Source organism: Polypterus senegalus, chromosome 11 (assembly GCF_016835505.1).
Source record: "Polypterus senegalus isolate Bchr_013 chromosome 11, ASM1683550v1, whole genome shotgun sequence".
In the NCBI taxonomy this organism is placed as follows: domain Eukaryota; kingdom Metazoa; phylum Chordata; class Cladistia; order Polypteriformes; family Polypteridae; genus Polypterus; species Polypterus senegalus.
The window spans coordinates 116,733,025-116,750,230 of record NC_053164.1 but is presented as its reverse complement, the minus strand read 5'-3'; the positions used below and the strand labels follow the sequence as shown (position 1 = coordinate 116,750,230).

General features: G+C 36.3%; 2 protein-coding genes across 2 annotated transcripts in view; one reads left to right on the top strand and one right to left on the bottom strand.

Annotated features, from left to right (window-relative positions):
• Positions 1-17,206, top strand: part of si:dkey-220o5.5 (actin filament-associated protein 1-like 2) — a 162,834-nt gene that overhangs the window by 41,515 nt on the left and 104,113 nt on the right. The window lies entirely within an intron of this gene.
• LOC120539474 (E3 SUMO-protein ligase ZBED1-like) lies at positions 5,820-6,916 on the bottom strand. Its single transcript, XM_039769562.1, has one exon. The coding sequence runs from the start codon at positions 6,635-6,637 to the stop codon at positions 5,909-5,911; it is 729 nt and encodes a 242-aa protein (XP_039625496.1). The 5' UTR covers positions 6,638-6,916; the 3' UTR covers positions 5,820-5,908.

Genomic DNA, 17,206 nt, shown 5'->3' with positions numbered 1-17,206 from the left:
ATGGTTACTGTGAATATTTGGTTCAATTTATTGTTCCTCAAGGGCGTCACACCAGTTACTGAAAGCATAGATTTGTAAACTTTTTCCAACTGAAATGTTTAATGTTGGAAAAGCTATAAGAAAAATGAAGGTAAAGGATACAAGACATGTGGCCTCCCAATATTACATCTGCTTCAATCAGATGTCGAGTATGCTTAGTATAAAAAGAAATGCCATTTCCCGTCTTTGTTACAAATGCATTTTAACAGCACAATCAACTGAATTGTCCTGTTAGCCCACATATTTTTTTCAATAATTTGCAATATTTTAATGGATATGCTTATTAAAAAAAACCTTCATTAAAGAGCAGAGTTGCCAAAATTAGGCAAAGAAGCAAAGTGATAACAGATGATGGAGTAGTGAGAGCTGGGAAGTCGTATGAACAAATTTCTGTGCTGGCGATGAATATTGCATTAAGAGCAGGTGTCACTTGGCTTTAATTTGGTATGATGAGGCAGCATATTTACCATTTTGCTATAAAAATTGCACTTCAGTGAGTTGTTGTCATTGTTCTTTTTAGGGACCACAGGGCAGCCTAAATCAATACTCCACTCAAAAAATTGTGTTTTCTGTGTATTACTTACTCCATGTAGTTTGTGCTGATAGCAGAGAAAAAAAGTTTATTCCATGTTTACAAGCAGAATGAATATTAAGAAGTTTATGATTTTAGACAGGACTCTCAACCAACAAATGACGGGGAAAAGTGGTGTTTAGTTGGAAAGGTCAATCCCATTAGGCTTTAGTTTTCTGTTTATGATGTGCTCAGTTAATTCCATATGTATCTCTATAATAAGCCAAAAAGCATGCGATTTGCAAATGTTGTGCGTACGACTGAATAACTGACACATGGATTATGCAACATGAGTAGTGTGAGATTTTTTAAAATTTTTTTTCATGATGGATTTTCACATTATTAGCAATTGTACATAATTGGATACTATTGGCTTATATTATATCATAAATGTTTTACTCTCCATTCTACATGAAAACATGACATTAAAATTTTTTCTTGGCCGTCACTACAAACTAGTGGTGTCCACTATGGGTGCTAAACATTGTTTTAGCAGGATTTGCCAGTACTCCTTTATTATATTGATCATGGTCAGGTATCGGGCATTTCTCAGCCAGTACAGATCATCAATATGAGGCATGGGGTTGGCATCAAATCTGAACATTTAAATTTTCAAAAATAATTACAAAAGTGCCAGCTTCTGTCTGACATAGGTACCAATACAATCGGGATCGATCTGGGACTATTACGTTCTTCTGTGGATACCAGTTCAAGCATTCACTTGATTTCTAGCTTGAACTCGGCTCTCTTGGCCTCTGGGAAGCAATGGGATCTTTATCTAATCTTCTAATTGTTGTCCTGTCCCACTTGTTGATGGACATATTTCAGGAGAATTGAAATATCCAGTACAGTTCCAAAGGGGAATAGTTGACCTGCATGTCTAACTTTATATGTAGTCACTTTGAATAGTTTTCTGGCTTGCTTGTCATACTAAACATGAAACACTTCTTAAAGATTATCTGCATTTTTTTATGGATATAAATGACTGTTGCACTATGAAAAATAAAAAACAGGCTTAAAAATACTTGTGGAAATGATGCCAAAGATATGAAGAGAGTAAAAGATAGGGAATGAACTAGGACATTAATGGTTGTAACTTGGAAGTCTGTCACTGACTAAAATTTATTGAAAGTGTGTAGTCGATGTTTCCAAGAAACAAAAACAGGATACAAGTGGGTGAGAGGAATAAAAAAGCAAACTTGATTGGAAGTTATTGTTATTCACTGTACTGCATGCTGATAACTTTTCTTTCTCTGAAGAGTTTCATTGTTCTGTTCCAAGTGCTTCTTCTTTTAGGTTAAGCCTACATCGAAAATAAAATGAAATTAATGAACTGAATGCATTTATAGCCAAGAAAAACTGTGTTAATCACTCTTTAGCCTTTGGACTGATGGCCACAAAATGCATGATATTTGGCTAGCAAAGGTTTTCTTACCACTCATTCCATTGTGCATAGCAAACATGTCTGTTTCAGCTGCACATCCTTCTAAGTTAATGGGGCCTGGATTTTTATATTATCCACATGAAACACTCTCTTGCTCTTAAGTATTTATAAGGCTGCTTGGAGTGACTGTTTGACCTTCGGGAGACAAATATGGAGGAGGAAGGGATACATAACCCTGTAGAAAGTCTCATGCTAGTTTTAAGGAATGCAAATAAAATTTTAATGCAAGTTAATTAAAAAAAAAACAGCAGGTCTTTAAACTCAAACTATCTGTAGTGGCTGTTCTGTGTCACATTTAATATGAAGAATGGAGAGCGAATTTGTCCTTTAGACTTTTATTTCAGACCCTCAGGGCAAGCAGAGGGAAAGGTTTTCTTCAGTGTGGGTTTCCCAGCATGTGTAGGACAACTGGAAATATGAGGGGGTGTTTGAAAATAGTAACCTTTTGCGCAGTTGTAAATGTGTGACAATCTCCTGAAAGAGTGAGTCGATTGGAAGCCTCTTAAAATGTCAGGCACTTTAAAATAAGTATCTTTGTAGAGAATTGTTGGTTATTGCCCACCTATCCATTTCCTGAAACCATTAAATTCAGTTTAAGGGTCACAGGATGTTAGAACATCAAGGCTAGAATTTGTCTTGGATAGGGTGCAGGATGTACTCTCTCTTGCCCTTGGGCAGTTTAAAAGGGTCAGTCTAGCTAATCCACATGTCTTTGGAATCTGATTGGGATGTACCTAGAGAAAAGCATACAAGAAAATGAGGTGAACAATAAAACTCCATAAGGCATTGGCTAGACAGGATTTGAACCCCCCTCAAATTGCCACCATGCTAACTGTGAGGCTTTATGGCTTTCTCACAAGTGCATGTCTGAGGGGAATATAAAACTAGTAGAGATGTTTATTTAGATTTTCTAGCATCCTTACACAGGAGATTCACCACCACCTTAATGCCCTTGTCATTGCTAATGTACTTCTTTACAAATGCTTATTATGAATGAGAATACTGCTGCATGAGGAACGATAAGGATCATCTGAGACTACTCCCTCAAGCAGGCTTGGCCATTCCGCAGATCTTCACTTTGTTGATCAATGATGAGGTGGAACAAACCAGACAGATATCCCACCTCTCCTGTCATTGGAAAGAACAACACACAGATGGGTTAAAAGAGGATAACAGGGAAGAGAAATCAATAGGCAGGCAAGGATCACAACCATAAATACAGGAGATCTGGTGAGTAAACCGAAGGAAAAAGCAAAACTTGCAATTTGAAAAAAAAAACAAACAAACAAAGCCATGTCAAAACCAGAAAATAAATATAAGAAAGTTTCTTGTGCAAAAATTTCGAAAGGTATCCACAAACTTGGACATGAAATGTTTGACTCAGATGCCATTTATACAATCGCAGAGTTGATGCAGGGGTGTGGCCTCTATAACTATGGAAACCGCCTAGCAACCAGGTAACCAAATAGCAATATCCAAATAAAAACAAATTGGCTTTACGGTATTTCTAAATGCCAGCATAAAAGTAATGAATACATTTCACAAGGCACCATATACAACTGCAATTCTTAACTAAAAGGATTCTTGACGATAAATAATGTTATTACTTTTGGTGGTAAATCCTACTTTAGGAAAAATGTATCCCTTCCAGGAAAAATTCAAAATAAATATAATACTTGACACCACTGTCATGTCTGTTATTGTTACTACATAGACCCCATGATTCTTGGACTTTCTCAAGCTAAACTTACTGTTAGCTCCTTAAAAATAGGTTGCAGATTATTTGGGTCAAATTACTTTATGGTTTTGCTGTATGATTTATGGTATACATGAAGTGAAAATTCAGTATTATAAGATTTATTACATTATTTATAAGATTTATTATATTTATTAAACATTTTATATTTTACAATAATGTGTCACAAAGTAATACAACAATAAAATGTATTTATATAGCACATTTTCATACAGGGAATGTAGCTCAAAATGCTTTACAAGACAGCAAAAATGAAGTTGTATGAAATGAAAAACAAGTAAGATTAGGCAATAATATTAAACAATAATTAACAAAGGCAAAAAGGTAAGGTCAGAGGGCCAGGAGGACAGAGAAAACAAACAAACAAAAAAAAAACTCCAGTTATGTTGGAGAAAAAAATAAAATCTGCAGGGGTTTCAAGGCCACAAGACCACCCAGCCCCATTGGGCATTCTACCTAACATACAGTAAATGGTCGTAAATCAGTCCTCTTTGTTTTCAGGCTTCACATGATAGTAATTGATGATGTTGGTCCTGTGGACAGTTGAGACACTTGCCTTCAATCCATGAACACAGGGCACTGCATGGTGCCTTGATCAGGTGGTGGGGGCACAGATCACCACCACAGAAGAACCGGAAAAAACAGCAGAAAAAAATAGATATTAGTGCAGATTGCTAATCTCTGAAGAATATGATTATTATATGACCATATAGTCTATCAGGAAATATAACAAAAATGTAGGTACAAAAAAGCCATATTAAAATAAAGGTTTTTTAGCATTTTTTAAAACAATCCACAGTAGTGGCATGGCAAATTTCTATTGGTAAAGTATTCCAGATTTTGGGTGCATAGCAGCAAAAGGCCACCTCACCACTTCTTTTAAATTTGGCTCACTGAATTATCAGCAGACCTCCATTTGAAGATGTAAGGTTATGACTTGGAGCGTAGGGGGACAGGCATTGTAAAATACAGGACAGAGCAAGATATTTTAAGGCTTTGTAAACCATTAGTAGTATTTTAAAGTCAATTCTGAATGACACAGGTCACCAGTGTAATGACGCTCACACTGGTGAGGTGTGCTCAGATTTTTTTGTAGTTAAGATTCTGGCTGCAGCATTCTTCACAAATTGCAATCGATTGATGTCTTTCTTAGGTAGTCCTGTTAGGAGTGCATTACTGTAATCTAGTAGACCAAAAACAAAGGCGTGAACTAATTTTTCAGTGTCTTGTAAATTAATAAGAGGTCTAACTTTTCCTATATTTCTTAATTGAAAAAAGCAGACCTAGGGCCTCGTATAAACGACGCATATGCACAAAAATGTTGCATACGCCTGTTTCCTACACTCACTTCGAGATGTATAAAAACTAAATTTGACATAAAGACACATGCACACGGCAACCTCACACCATGAATATACACTTTTCTGCTCAGTTTTGCAAACAGGTGGCTCCCAGCATGCTACTGTTTCTGTGTGGTCTCTCTTACTTTTTTAGATTCACATCCATGACGCGGGCTTTATCAAATACACCAAAACTAATTGCATTTCATTTACAAATTTAAGGCACTTGATTGTAATCATTCTGTAATAATATAATGGTACACAGAATTGACAAACTATACCAAATAACGCAGCTGCTTTAGTGTTGTTACTCTCAGAGTACTTTAATCCATTGTATCTCTGTGAGATATCACAGCTGCAAAGCAGGTGATCAGAAAATGGGTTGTGTCGAGCTCGCAGAGGATTATCGGGATACAGCTTCCAGTCCTGGAGGAAATATATAGCACATGCTTCCTCTGGAAAGTAGGGGTGTAACGGTACACTAAAATGTAATTTTGATTCGGTTCACTTTCTTGAGGTACTCGTTCGGTTAATTTTCGGTACAAAAAAGGCAGGAAAAAAATGACTTTAAATGCTTTTATTTAAAAAAAAATACAAACAATAGAATTTGTATAAATAAATTAAAGCGACCCATTTGGGTGATATTTCAAATAAATTAAACTCTGAGTTTTTAAAACTATTGTAACAATTTAAATAAACAAGTAACAAATGTAAACTTTGAACATGTAGCCGCAACAGCCTGAATATGACAAATAAAACTATTCAAGCTTAAAGTTTTTGGCTAGAAAGATTAATTTATCCACATTTTCTGCAGAAAGCACAGATCTGGTTGCAGTGACAATATCTCCAGCAGTGGAGAAGACCCGTTCACTAGCAACAGAGGTAGCTGGAATACAGAGGTAACGCTTTGCGAGTTTTGCTATGTGTGGGTATGTAGCCTCATTGCCATTCCACCAAAGAAGAGGATCAGCTTCAAGGGAAAGGCACCCTGAAGCTCTGTACTTACTGACTTCTTCTTGGACCTGCTGACTAAAGTGAGGACGTGATGGTATTTCGTAGCGAGGCTCAAGAACTTTAATCATATACTTAAAGCCAGCGTTCTCAACAACTGAATATTGACGTAATCCCGTAGCTATGAAGACTCCAATACCATGTGTTATTGCTTTGGCCCGGTCAGAGTTGCTCGCTAGATGTTGTTTAAAAGCTGAAGTTATCGGTGTTACTGTTTGCACCAAGCTGGTTTTCTTTCTTGTAGAGGAAACATTCACAGATGGATGGTGTCGTTTTAAGTGTGTTAACATATTAGACGTGTTTCCTGCAGCGTACCCGATCTCCGTGGTGGAACAATGTCGACAAACAACTTTGGATTTATCCACTTGCCGTTGTCCATCGGTAACTTTAACGGGGAAGCCAAAGTGTTCCCAGACAGGAGAACGTAATGAGCTGGGAGGGTCTTCCAGCTCAGGCTTCTCGCTTGCATTTGCCATAACCCCATTTGCCACGTCTGCGAGCTACTGGCGCGCCTCTCCCTCATCCAGTGTCCGACACTCAGAGGCGTCCGTGCGGAAACTCACCCAAGACTTTAGTTCCGCTTGGGGTGCTTAGATCGCACTAGTAATAGATTTAATGAGAAAAAATGCATAAAATATAACCGAAACGGTACGTAAGTGGACCGAACCGAACATGCAAAACCGAAACGGTTCAATACATCCATGTGAACCGTTACACCCCTACTGGAAAGCCAACAGCATCTGTGTTTATTTGAACTTCTCCCATCTGGCAAATGCTTCAGAGCCTTTTCTGCACGGACCTTGAGGCTCAGAAACAGTTTCGTCCCAAAAGCTATAAACGCACTCAATCAGTCCATCGAGTGTTCCCGGTAGAACTGTTTGTACTTATAATTACAGTTACCTCACTGTAATATTGCAAAACCTGAGCCACTTTATGAACCGTTTGCACTATCTGCACTATGTGTACATGTATATTGTACTTATGCTTTCATACTGTATGTTGTTTTTTATTGTATTATTATTACTTTTTATCATTTTATAGGAAAATACGTTTTATGAGGAGTTGCATATTGATTCTCATTGTACCATAAATGGTCGATGTGGTGAAGCAAAATGCTGACATACAAATGTTTTTGTGGTGCTTTTCTTTTCAAACATTGCATATTCCCCAATGTGATGACACAATACATTTTAAAGGTCTCACTAACCAAATTCTGTGCCATTTTTTTTTTTTGCACAAAAATAGGGGACTTGGTGAAAATCAAGTCTATTTTGTGATTATAGTGGAAATTTTGGCTTTAATCTCAAAATTTTCATTTTAATCTAATAGTTTATTTTGTCATTAAAAAAGACCATCATAAACATCATCTTAAAACCAACCCATTTGTTAATTGTTACGTGCTTCTGAGGCCTCTTCCTGTGCTGACAGCAATAGAAGCCAGCAATTGCCACACAGAATACATTGCATTTATAATATTCCAGCTCTCTGCACATTTAGAATCCTTACATTTATAATTGATATCACTTTTATGATGAAATGCATTAAAGCATGTATGTTATATTTTACAGATAAATCATTAACTTCATTTAAATAATGAATATTGTTAATAATTACACATATGGGGGTGGCACAGTGGAGGAGCGGTAGTGCTGCTGTATCACAGGGAGTCACATTCCCGGTGTTCCCTGCCAGGAGTTTGCATGTTTTTCTGGTAGGTTTCCAAAGTGTGCTCTGGTTTTCTTGTAAGCATGTGCAGGTTTGGGGATTTGGTGATGCTCAAATGATGCTAGTGTATGTGTATGCTTGTATTCACCTTGCGATGAGCTAATGCTCCATCCAGGGATTGTTTCTGCCTTATGCCTGATGCTTGCTGGAATGGTGGCATCCATGGATTGATGGATGTAATCATTAAACATCCATCCTTTTCAGAGATATTGTGGCAAAGTATCCTGGGAATTTATTAGATATTTCAGGCAAGTCACAACACAGCGGAGCGGAACATTGTTTTCTCACTGTGATGATATCTCTCACTGCCACCTGGTGGAATCTTCCATATTTATGTAAAGCACGCGTATAAATTGCACACCGCTTGCATAGCAGTAGCATCTGCAGGAGCACACGTCGCATTAGTTGAAGTATAAACCCGGCCTTAGAATATTAGGTTGTATACTTGATATAATTTTTATGATGTAATGCATTAAAGTATGTCATCACCACTGCTGCTCCACTGTGCCCCCACATGTTTAATACATACTTTAATGCATTTCTTCATGAAAATAAAAAGTATACACCTTAGTATTCTAAAATGTTCAGAGAGCTGTAATATCATGAATGCAATGTACTCTGTGAGGTGATCACTGCCTGCTCTCTCCTGTTGGCATAAGAGAAACCCCATTTAAGAACCATGCAGTGATTAACGACTTGGTCAGGGGACACCTATAGTACGAAGCATTTATCATTTAGCTACTTTAATTCTAATGGGATTTCAGAAACTCTAGTAAATTAAACATCAACACTAATATGAAGTTTACAACATTCTGCTTTAACGATAAAATAAGATGCAAGATTAAAGTCAACAATGTCCCTAACATGCTTCCATATGACACTCAGACATGCCTACTTTGACATCTGACCATTTCTTTTTTGAAATTCTTCTTTTTAATATGTGCTTTTACAATTATCTTTTAACAAAATACTGAATGGAAGGGGCTATTTATATTGATTTGCATATTCAAATATGCAAAATTCTGGTAGGAGTTGGGGTAAAATTCACATTGATTAGGATTTAGGTGAAGTGTGTGTAAGTTTGCTTACACACAGTTTTATGAATTTGATTTTTTTCTGTGTACGAACATTTCTGTTTTTGTGTGTGTGCCATGTTTTACTGTGAATTCTATGTATGGCATTATACATGAGGCCTGAAATAATCTGGTTAATATACGATTTAAAGTTTAGGTTATAGTCAATAATTACCCCTAAATTTTTACCTCCACCTTGATTTTTAAGTCTAAGGGATCAAGTTTATTTCTAATCCCCTCTGTATATCCATGTTTGCCAATCATCAAGATTTCTGTTTTATCCTTATTTAGTTTGATAAAGTTACTACTCATCCAGTCGGAAATACTGCTAAAACATTGAATCAGAGAGCCAAGAGCATTTGGGTTATCAGGAGGTACAAATAAATATACAGTAGCTGTTTGTCATCTGCATAGATGTGGTACCTAACCTTGTGCTTTGAGATAATATGACCTCATGGAAGCATGTAGATTGAAAAGAGCAGCGGACCCAGAATAGCTCCTTGTGGTACACCATATACAGTATCATGTATCCCTGAAGTACAATTAGCACAACACCATAAAAAAAACTTTAACAGCTGCAGTCTTAAGAGAGTCAGGGAAGATCCCCATATCTAATGATGAGTTCACTATGTCAAGTGCACTATCAATTAGCACATGTGAGACTTCTTTGAAAAAGCCTGTCGATTTTGGGTCAAAGATACAGGTGGAGGGTTTCCGAAAATATTCAACACAGTTCGGGTCGATCAATTCCAGTGAAATAATTTAACTTATTAAGAACAGAAAGCTGGGATTTAGCAGGGGGATGTACCATATTATTTCTAATATAATTTATTTTGTGTTTAAAAAATATAGCAAAATCCTAGTTTTCACTAGTAGTTTTTAGAAGGCATTCCATTGAGTGAGCTGGGTTTAGAAGATGATCAATAGTTGAAAATAAAACTCTTGTATTACTACCATTATCATTTATAATTTTAGATAAAAAGGACTGTCTCTCAAGGCAGACTACATTGTTATATTCAGTTATTTTAGCCTTCAATATTTGGACTATCAGTTTAGTTTTTTTCCATTTATGCTCAAGTCTCAGGCATGTTCTCTTTGAATCAAACACTCTTTGGATGTTTCCACATACTGTATAATAGTACTTGAGGATTTAGTAACTGTCTTTTCAGGGGCCACTATGTCAGCTGCAGCTCTTACTTTAGCATTAAAATATTCCACATTACTGGTTACACTATAAGCATTATTAAAGTAAGCACTAAATTCAGACTGATTGTTTAGAATATTAGCAAGCACTGAAGCTGCAGATGTATGAAAATAAAGTTTTTGAACGTTTATCATTAGTTGTAGTTATCAGTATTTCTACTTTAAATAATATGTGGAAGTGGTCTGATGTGTCCTCCCTTATGTGTGGGCTGACTGACTTGCTGACTAAGATCAAAAGAGTGCAGTGTGTTCATAAATTCTCTTGCTTTTGGGTCACACTGGTAATCCATGTGAAAAATGAAGTTACCTACAATTTGGAATCTGTCATAGTTAGTTATTATTATAGATACTAAGTCTGAGAATTCCTCAATAAAATACACATCATATTTAGGTGGTTTATAAACAGTCAAACGAGACTGGGATACTCCTTGAATAACAACGGCAATATACTCAAAAGACGTAAAAGTTCCAACACAGGAATTTTTTCAGTTTAATCGGCTCAAGCACACGCTTGCTAAACTGCCGCTTTTTTGTTGCCTTAGAGAACTGAATGAGCTAAGCTGTAATTCGGAGGTGCTGCTTCAATTAACACTGCCACACCATCTGAGCCGAGCCACGTTTCACTTAGTGTATGAAAGTCGATTTTCCTATCACATAAGATTAATAACGTAAAAAGTCATACTGGTTAATGCTTTAATATTTAGCAAAGCCATATTTTAGCTCTCGGAAGAGCAAAGCTGAACTGGAGTGTTATAGCACCTTGAAATGGTAATTAGGTTATTTGTGTTAATGCCGTTTTGTTCAGATTTTTTATTTAATCTAATAAACTGTTGTTATTGTTCTAATAATGTGTACATCAATGGGTGAAAAGGTAATTAAATTCCAGGTTTTTTAGTTAAACTATGGTTAGTTATTATAGTACTAATACAGTGCACACCTAGAGGTAAATGGCATTATAGAAAGCATTAGGACTAAAATTATGTAGTCAGGGAAGACAGATTACATTTGAAATGTTGTCAGAAAGGACCTGAGCGGTGAATCTGTTAGTCTGCAGACCATCTCATTTGAAGAAATGCTGTCTTTCCCAGAAAAGGTCTCAATTGTCCACAAACCTGATGTTTTGTCTCCTGCAGAAGCTTCTCAACCAGTTGTTCAAGAAAAGCAGTCAACTATAGGCTTCATCTGACATTCTAACTAATGGCAGTGGACCTGAAATAATGATTCTAGCAGTTGGGGTCCTATCATTTGTGGCTTGGATTAATGCTGCGAAGTCCATCTTTAAGACCACTGACTGGCATCGTTTACTCCCACATGGAGGGTGATGGTTCCTACTGCCCTGTTCTTGTGCATCTCGAGGACTGTCAGCACTCTTCTTGTAATGTGTGCACCGGGAAAACAAGAAACAAAAGTTTTTTTTTAGGATATGAAATATTTAGGTTATGTACAATCGAATCCCCGATAATAACAATATCATCAAAGTCTTCCTGCACGTTGGGGAGCAGAGAGGGTAGTTCTCTATGTAAAGAATAACTTCCTAAAGTTTGTGAAAAGTTTACTCTTAACAGGTTTCCAACTATGTCTCTGTGTTCTTGATGAACTCATTTTAAAATAACAGTCTTGATCCATTATACTAATTCCTTTCATAACTTTGAACACTTCAATAATGTCTCCTCTTATTCTTCTTTTACTTAAACTGAAACAGCTCAGATCTTTACAACTTTCTTCATAATTCATCCCCTGTAGCCCTGGAATCAGCCTAGTCACTCTTCTCTGGACTTTTTTTGGCGCTGCTATGTCCTTTTTACTTTCTTGTATACATAGTGTAGAGAAAGTATAGAAATCATGAAAAAATTCGACCTGGAGATTCTGATGAATCTTGACATTTTAGACTTTCCTGAGTCTGAAAATACCATGTATAGAGAAAGTATGGGAATCATGAAAAAATTCGACCTTGAGATTTTGATATAATTTAGTAATTTATTACAACAAATATTATATAATGCTAACACTTTTTCTATGGTTTTAGGTGACTAATTATCCTTTTACTTAGTCTAATCTAATCTAGGTAATGCATACTGTATGTAATCATTAAAAAATTCCTCCACCGTTTTTGACCTCCCTAAGTGCGAAAAAATCATTTTATTACAAGTTTCATTATAATTAGAGATAAATGATTGTGTATCTATGTTATCAATTAGCTATAATGAGAAACAAAGACATATGATTTTTGAGAAATATTGCACAATTGGAAGTGGTTCTGATGACCTTTTCCTCTATCTTAGTATACAAGAAAGTAGAGGGGAGCACACTCCCGATTTTTGTAACATTGAGATCAAAAGTGCTCACAGTACTCCACATGGGGCCTCATCAGCATATTATAAAATTTGAGCATAATCTCCTTTGACTTGTACTTACACAACATGCTATATAACCTAACATATTGTTAGCCTTCTTAATGGCTTATAATACCTTCTGGCAGTTGATAATGTCAAGTCCACAACAACTCTTAAATCCCTTCTCATTAGGTGTTGTACTTTCAATCTTCAGACCTCCCATTGTGTATTCAAACCTAACATTTTTACTACCTACATATAATTCTTTGCATTTCCTAATATTAAATGTCATCTGTATAATTCTGTCCAAGCCTATATGCTGTCTGTCCATGTGTAATGATTTAGTGGATTCAAGATTATCTGCCAATCCACCTAGCTTGGTGTCATCTGCAAACTTAACCAGCTTGTTACTTATATTCCTATCCAAATCATTTATATGCTTTAGCACTGACCCCTGAGGGACACCACTCTTAACATCAGCCAATTCTCATAGGGTCCCTTACATCTTAACTCTCTGCTTCCCATGTCTGAGCCAATTCTTCACCCATCTACAAATAACACCCTGAACTCCCACTTCTTTTAGTTTGATGCCCAACCTTTCACATGGCACCTTATCAAATGCTTTCTGAAAGTCAAGATGTTGTTGGTAAAACATGACCTCCCTTATCTGAACCCATACTGACTGTTCAGTAAAAACTCTTACACGGCTCCTCAACTGTCTCTTTGCAGAAGAAACCACATGTCCTCACTAAGATGGGGCTCATTGTCCAACTGAAGAGGACTTGCATTTAAATTCTGTTTGACATAAACAGCAACCCCACCTCCTTTTCTGTTCTGTCTATCCTTCCTAAAAATGTAATATCTCTCTATGTTGTACTCATCCCCATCTTTGTAATTTAGCAAGGTTTTAGTTATTGCTGTAATATAATCAACAATAAACAACTCCACCTCACTTGTGTTTTTTTGATACTTAGTATTAAGGCAAGATATTTTTAATGTGTTATTAATTTTGCTTTTGTATTTAAACGTTGGGTTAGAATTTACATTACTATACATTTTTTTATTTTCACACTATTGTTTGTTAATGTAAAGTTCTAAACACCCTGCCCCTCCATACCCTAGTTTAAACAATTCCCGACTAACCTACTCATACGCCTTCCCTACACATCGGTGACTCTCCGATTCAAATGTAACCCATCGTGGTGGAGCAGGTCCCATCTGTTCTAAAAGGAACCCCAAAGCCCCATAAATCTATATCCTTCTACCAAAGTTTGAGCGATGCATTAAGCCTTCTAATCTTCTCAGTCTTTTACTGCTTTTTATACAGCCCAAATGATGCGCAGGTCTAACATTAAAGAGGGTAAATGAAATAAGTTTCGAACAACCATGACTCTTTTAGAGAAGGCTACCCAGCAAAACAGAACAATTGAGGAAAAAAATTCATGATAAGTAAGCCCTCAAGAATCTAAGAGCCCATTAGCTGAGCTACAGGGAACCTTTGCAGAGATGCAAGAAACTTCCAGAAGGACAGCCACTACTACAGCATTCCACTAATCTTTGACTTAATTGTAGCGTGACCAGATGACAGTTTAATTTGCAAAAAGACACCTAAAGGACTCTCGGACTAAGAGAAGCAAAATCATCTATCAGATAACTGTAAGACTGAACTGTTTTACCTCAGTTTTAAGCATCATGTCTGGAGGAAACCCGGCACAACAAATCACCTCCACAATAACATTCCAGTTAAGAGAAAGCTGAACAGAATAAAGTACAAATTAACATTAACATTAATGAAAACCTGCTCCAGAATGCTCTGAACCACAGACTGGGCTGAAGGTTCACCTTCCCACAAGACAATGCCCCTAAGCCCAAAGTAAAGACAACACAGGAGTATGGAGGAATATTTCGGACAAAATGAAATAAATAAATAAATGCGTAAATAAATAAAAGTACTGTGAAATGTGATCATAAATAAATAAATGTGTCATGAAATGACAGCCTTAATAAATAAATATGTCATGAAATGAGAGCATAAATAAATAAATGTGTTATGAAATATGTTTTTCGTTGCTTATTTATTTATTTCATTTTGTCCGTAACATTCCTGCAAACCGTCATGAAATATGGCTTGAAATAAAACTGTCACTTTCACTCGTCAAAGTTGAGAGAGTGGGCTCTAACACACCCTCTAGTTACTGATTGGTGAATCGATAGCACAAGAATTAATTAGAAAAATGCTTATTACTGCCGATGAAATGTATTCTGCTGAAGATATTACGTAATTCAGAGAGAGAATTGAAGATTTATTGGAAGAAATTACAATGTTGGCGGCCCTTTTAGAACTGAGTATTTGACCCTTGTTTTACGAGTGTAAAGTCAGTTGCATATTCGCAGCTACTTTTTCAAACAACTGTACAGCTCTGATCAGTGGTAAAGTTGTTCAGTTCAAAATATTAGGTGGAGCTGCTTTGGGCATTCCATGTCAAAGTACCTAAACTAATACAGCCGTTGCAGCTTACCGTATATCAAACTGGCTCATTCGCCTTGTGATCGTCTTCTCCGATACACCATATAGATCTGCAATCTGTTGTACTTTTAAACCGCATAACAGAAGGTGTTCTATTGACTCAGCTGGAATGTCAAAGGATGGACGTCTAGAGCAGGGAACTGTGTCACCTGAACTGGAGTGTAGTAGAGTCCGTTCCACCTGTTCTTCGATAATTTCAAAAACAGTTTAATCTATATCGGAGTCTAAAAGGGCCGCCAACATTGTAATTTCTTCCAATAAATCTTCAATTCTCTCTCTGAATTACGTAATATCTTCAGCAGAATACATTTCATCGGCAGTAATAAGCATTTTTCTAATTAATTCTTGTGCTATCGATTCACCAATCAGTAACTAGAGGGCGTGTTAGAGCCCACCCTCTTAACTTTGACGAGTGAAAGTGACAGTTTTATTTCAAGCCATATTTCATGACGGTTTGCAGGAATGTTACGGATAAAATGAAATAAATAAATAAGCAACGAAAAACATATTTCGTGACACATTTATTTATTTATGCTCTCATTTCATGACATATTTATTTATTAAGGCTCTCATTTCATGACACATTTATTTATTTATGCTCACATTTTACAGTACTTTTATTTATTTATGCATTTATTTATTTATTTCATTTTGTCCGAAATATATTTACAGGAGTGGCCTAGAGTCAACTATATTAATAATCTTGAGTGGCCCAGCCAAAGCTCAGACTTAAACCCAATCAGACATCTCTGGGGAGACCTGAAAATAACTGTTCACTAACAGTCTCCATCTAACACAGCATGAGTGGGTCTGCAGAGAAGAAATGCAAAATATCCTCAAATGCAGATATGCAAAGCTTGTGCCATCATACACAAGAAGACTCCAAGCCATAATTGCTGACATAGGTGCTTCAACAATGTACTGAGTAGTCTGAATGCTTGAGTCATTGTCATGCTTTAGTTTTTTATTATTAATAATACATTTGCAAAAAATTCAAAAATCTTGTTTTCATTTTGTCATTCTAGGGTAGTAACTGTTGCTTGATAAGAAAATTAATTTAAAGTATTTTAACATAAGGCTACAAGAGAAAAATGTGAAAAAAATGAAAAGTTCTGAATATTTTCTGAAGGCACCTAATCAGCCCTACACCGAGAGTAATGTTAATCATTTTTTGAGATATAGTGGAGACACAGGACATAAATATGGTTTAAGGTCAAAGAGCAAAGAGCTCAAAAGCATGGATTGTGTCAGCTTCCCATCTGGTAAGAAATCCTTCTTTTGCAAGATTTTTAAAAATGATTTCACTCTGTACAGGAGCACATGAATAGAAAACATTTCTAAATAATGGGAGCTCTTCTCAGACTTGCACCAGAAATAGATAATCCAACAGAATTTTCAATGTCACTTTCATCTGTTACTTCAGGCAGCTCAGAATTTGTATCTAAATCCGAGTACAGAATCTAAGTCAGCAGCAATATTCAAAATGTCTTTTATAGATGATAGTGTTTTTTATGATGATAGCAACAGTTGGTATTTAAGGATGTACAATAAAGAAAAAAGGAAGCTTGAAATACATGATACTCATGACAGCTCCTGTTGATGCTATAAATGACTTGAGCCTTCTGCCCCTTGGCATCGACAACAGCAGGGGCAGATCTACAATCAGGGCATTCTCAGTGCATGGCCATGGGCTAGTGACAGCAAAAGACCTATTTACCACAACCCCTTCCACTCAGTTTTTTATTGTTAATTACAATTTTTGCTAAATAGTACTATCATTGTGTCCTACAGCTGCTTCAAATCAGCTTGATTTTTTTTGTTGAAGATTTTTGAGTGTTCAGAAAAATCTCTGATATCTGATTCAGATTCATTCCTGTATCATATATCAGAATTAAATGGAAGAGATACTGAATGAAGTTTAAATGATTATTTTCAGTTTTAAATAGTTGCGCCAATCTGCAGAAACTTAGTTTGAAAGTGCATCATTTAAGCAATGAAGGCTGAAGGCTATAAGACTAAATATAACAGTACAGTTACTTTTGAAAGTCATCACCTGAGACAATTCCATCAACGTCTCCTCAATATATCCTTCTGGCTTTAGCTGGATCTGTAGTAGCATCATTAGAAGAATGGTAAGAGTCAGCCATGAACTAAATGTAGGTCTCATCAATTCATTAATTTTGA

Coding starts and splice junctions, on each gene's coding strand:
- LOC120539474 (XM_039769562.1), bottom strand. CDS start 6,637: ATGGCAAATGCAAGCGAGAAGCCTGAGCTGGAAGACCCTCCCAGCTCA.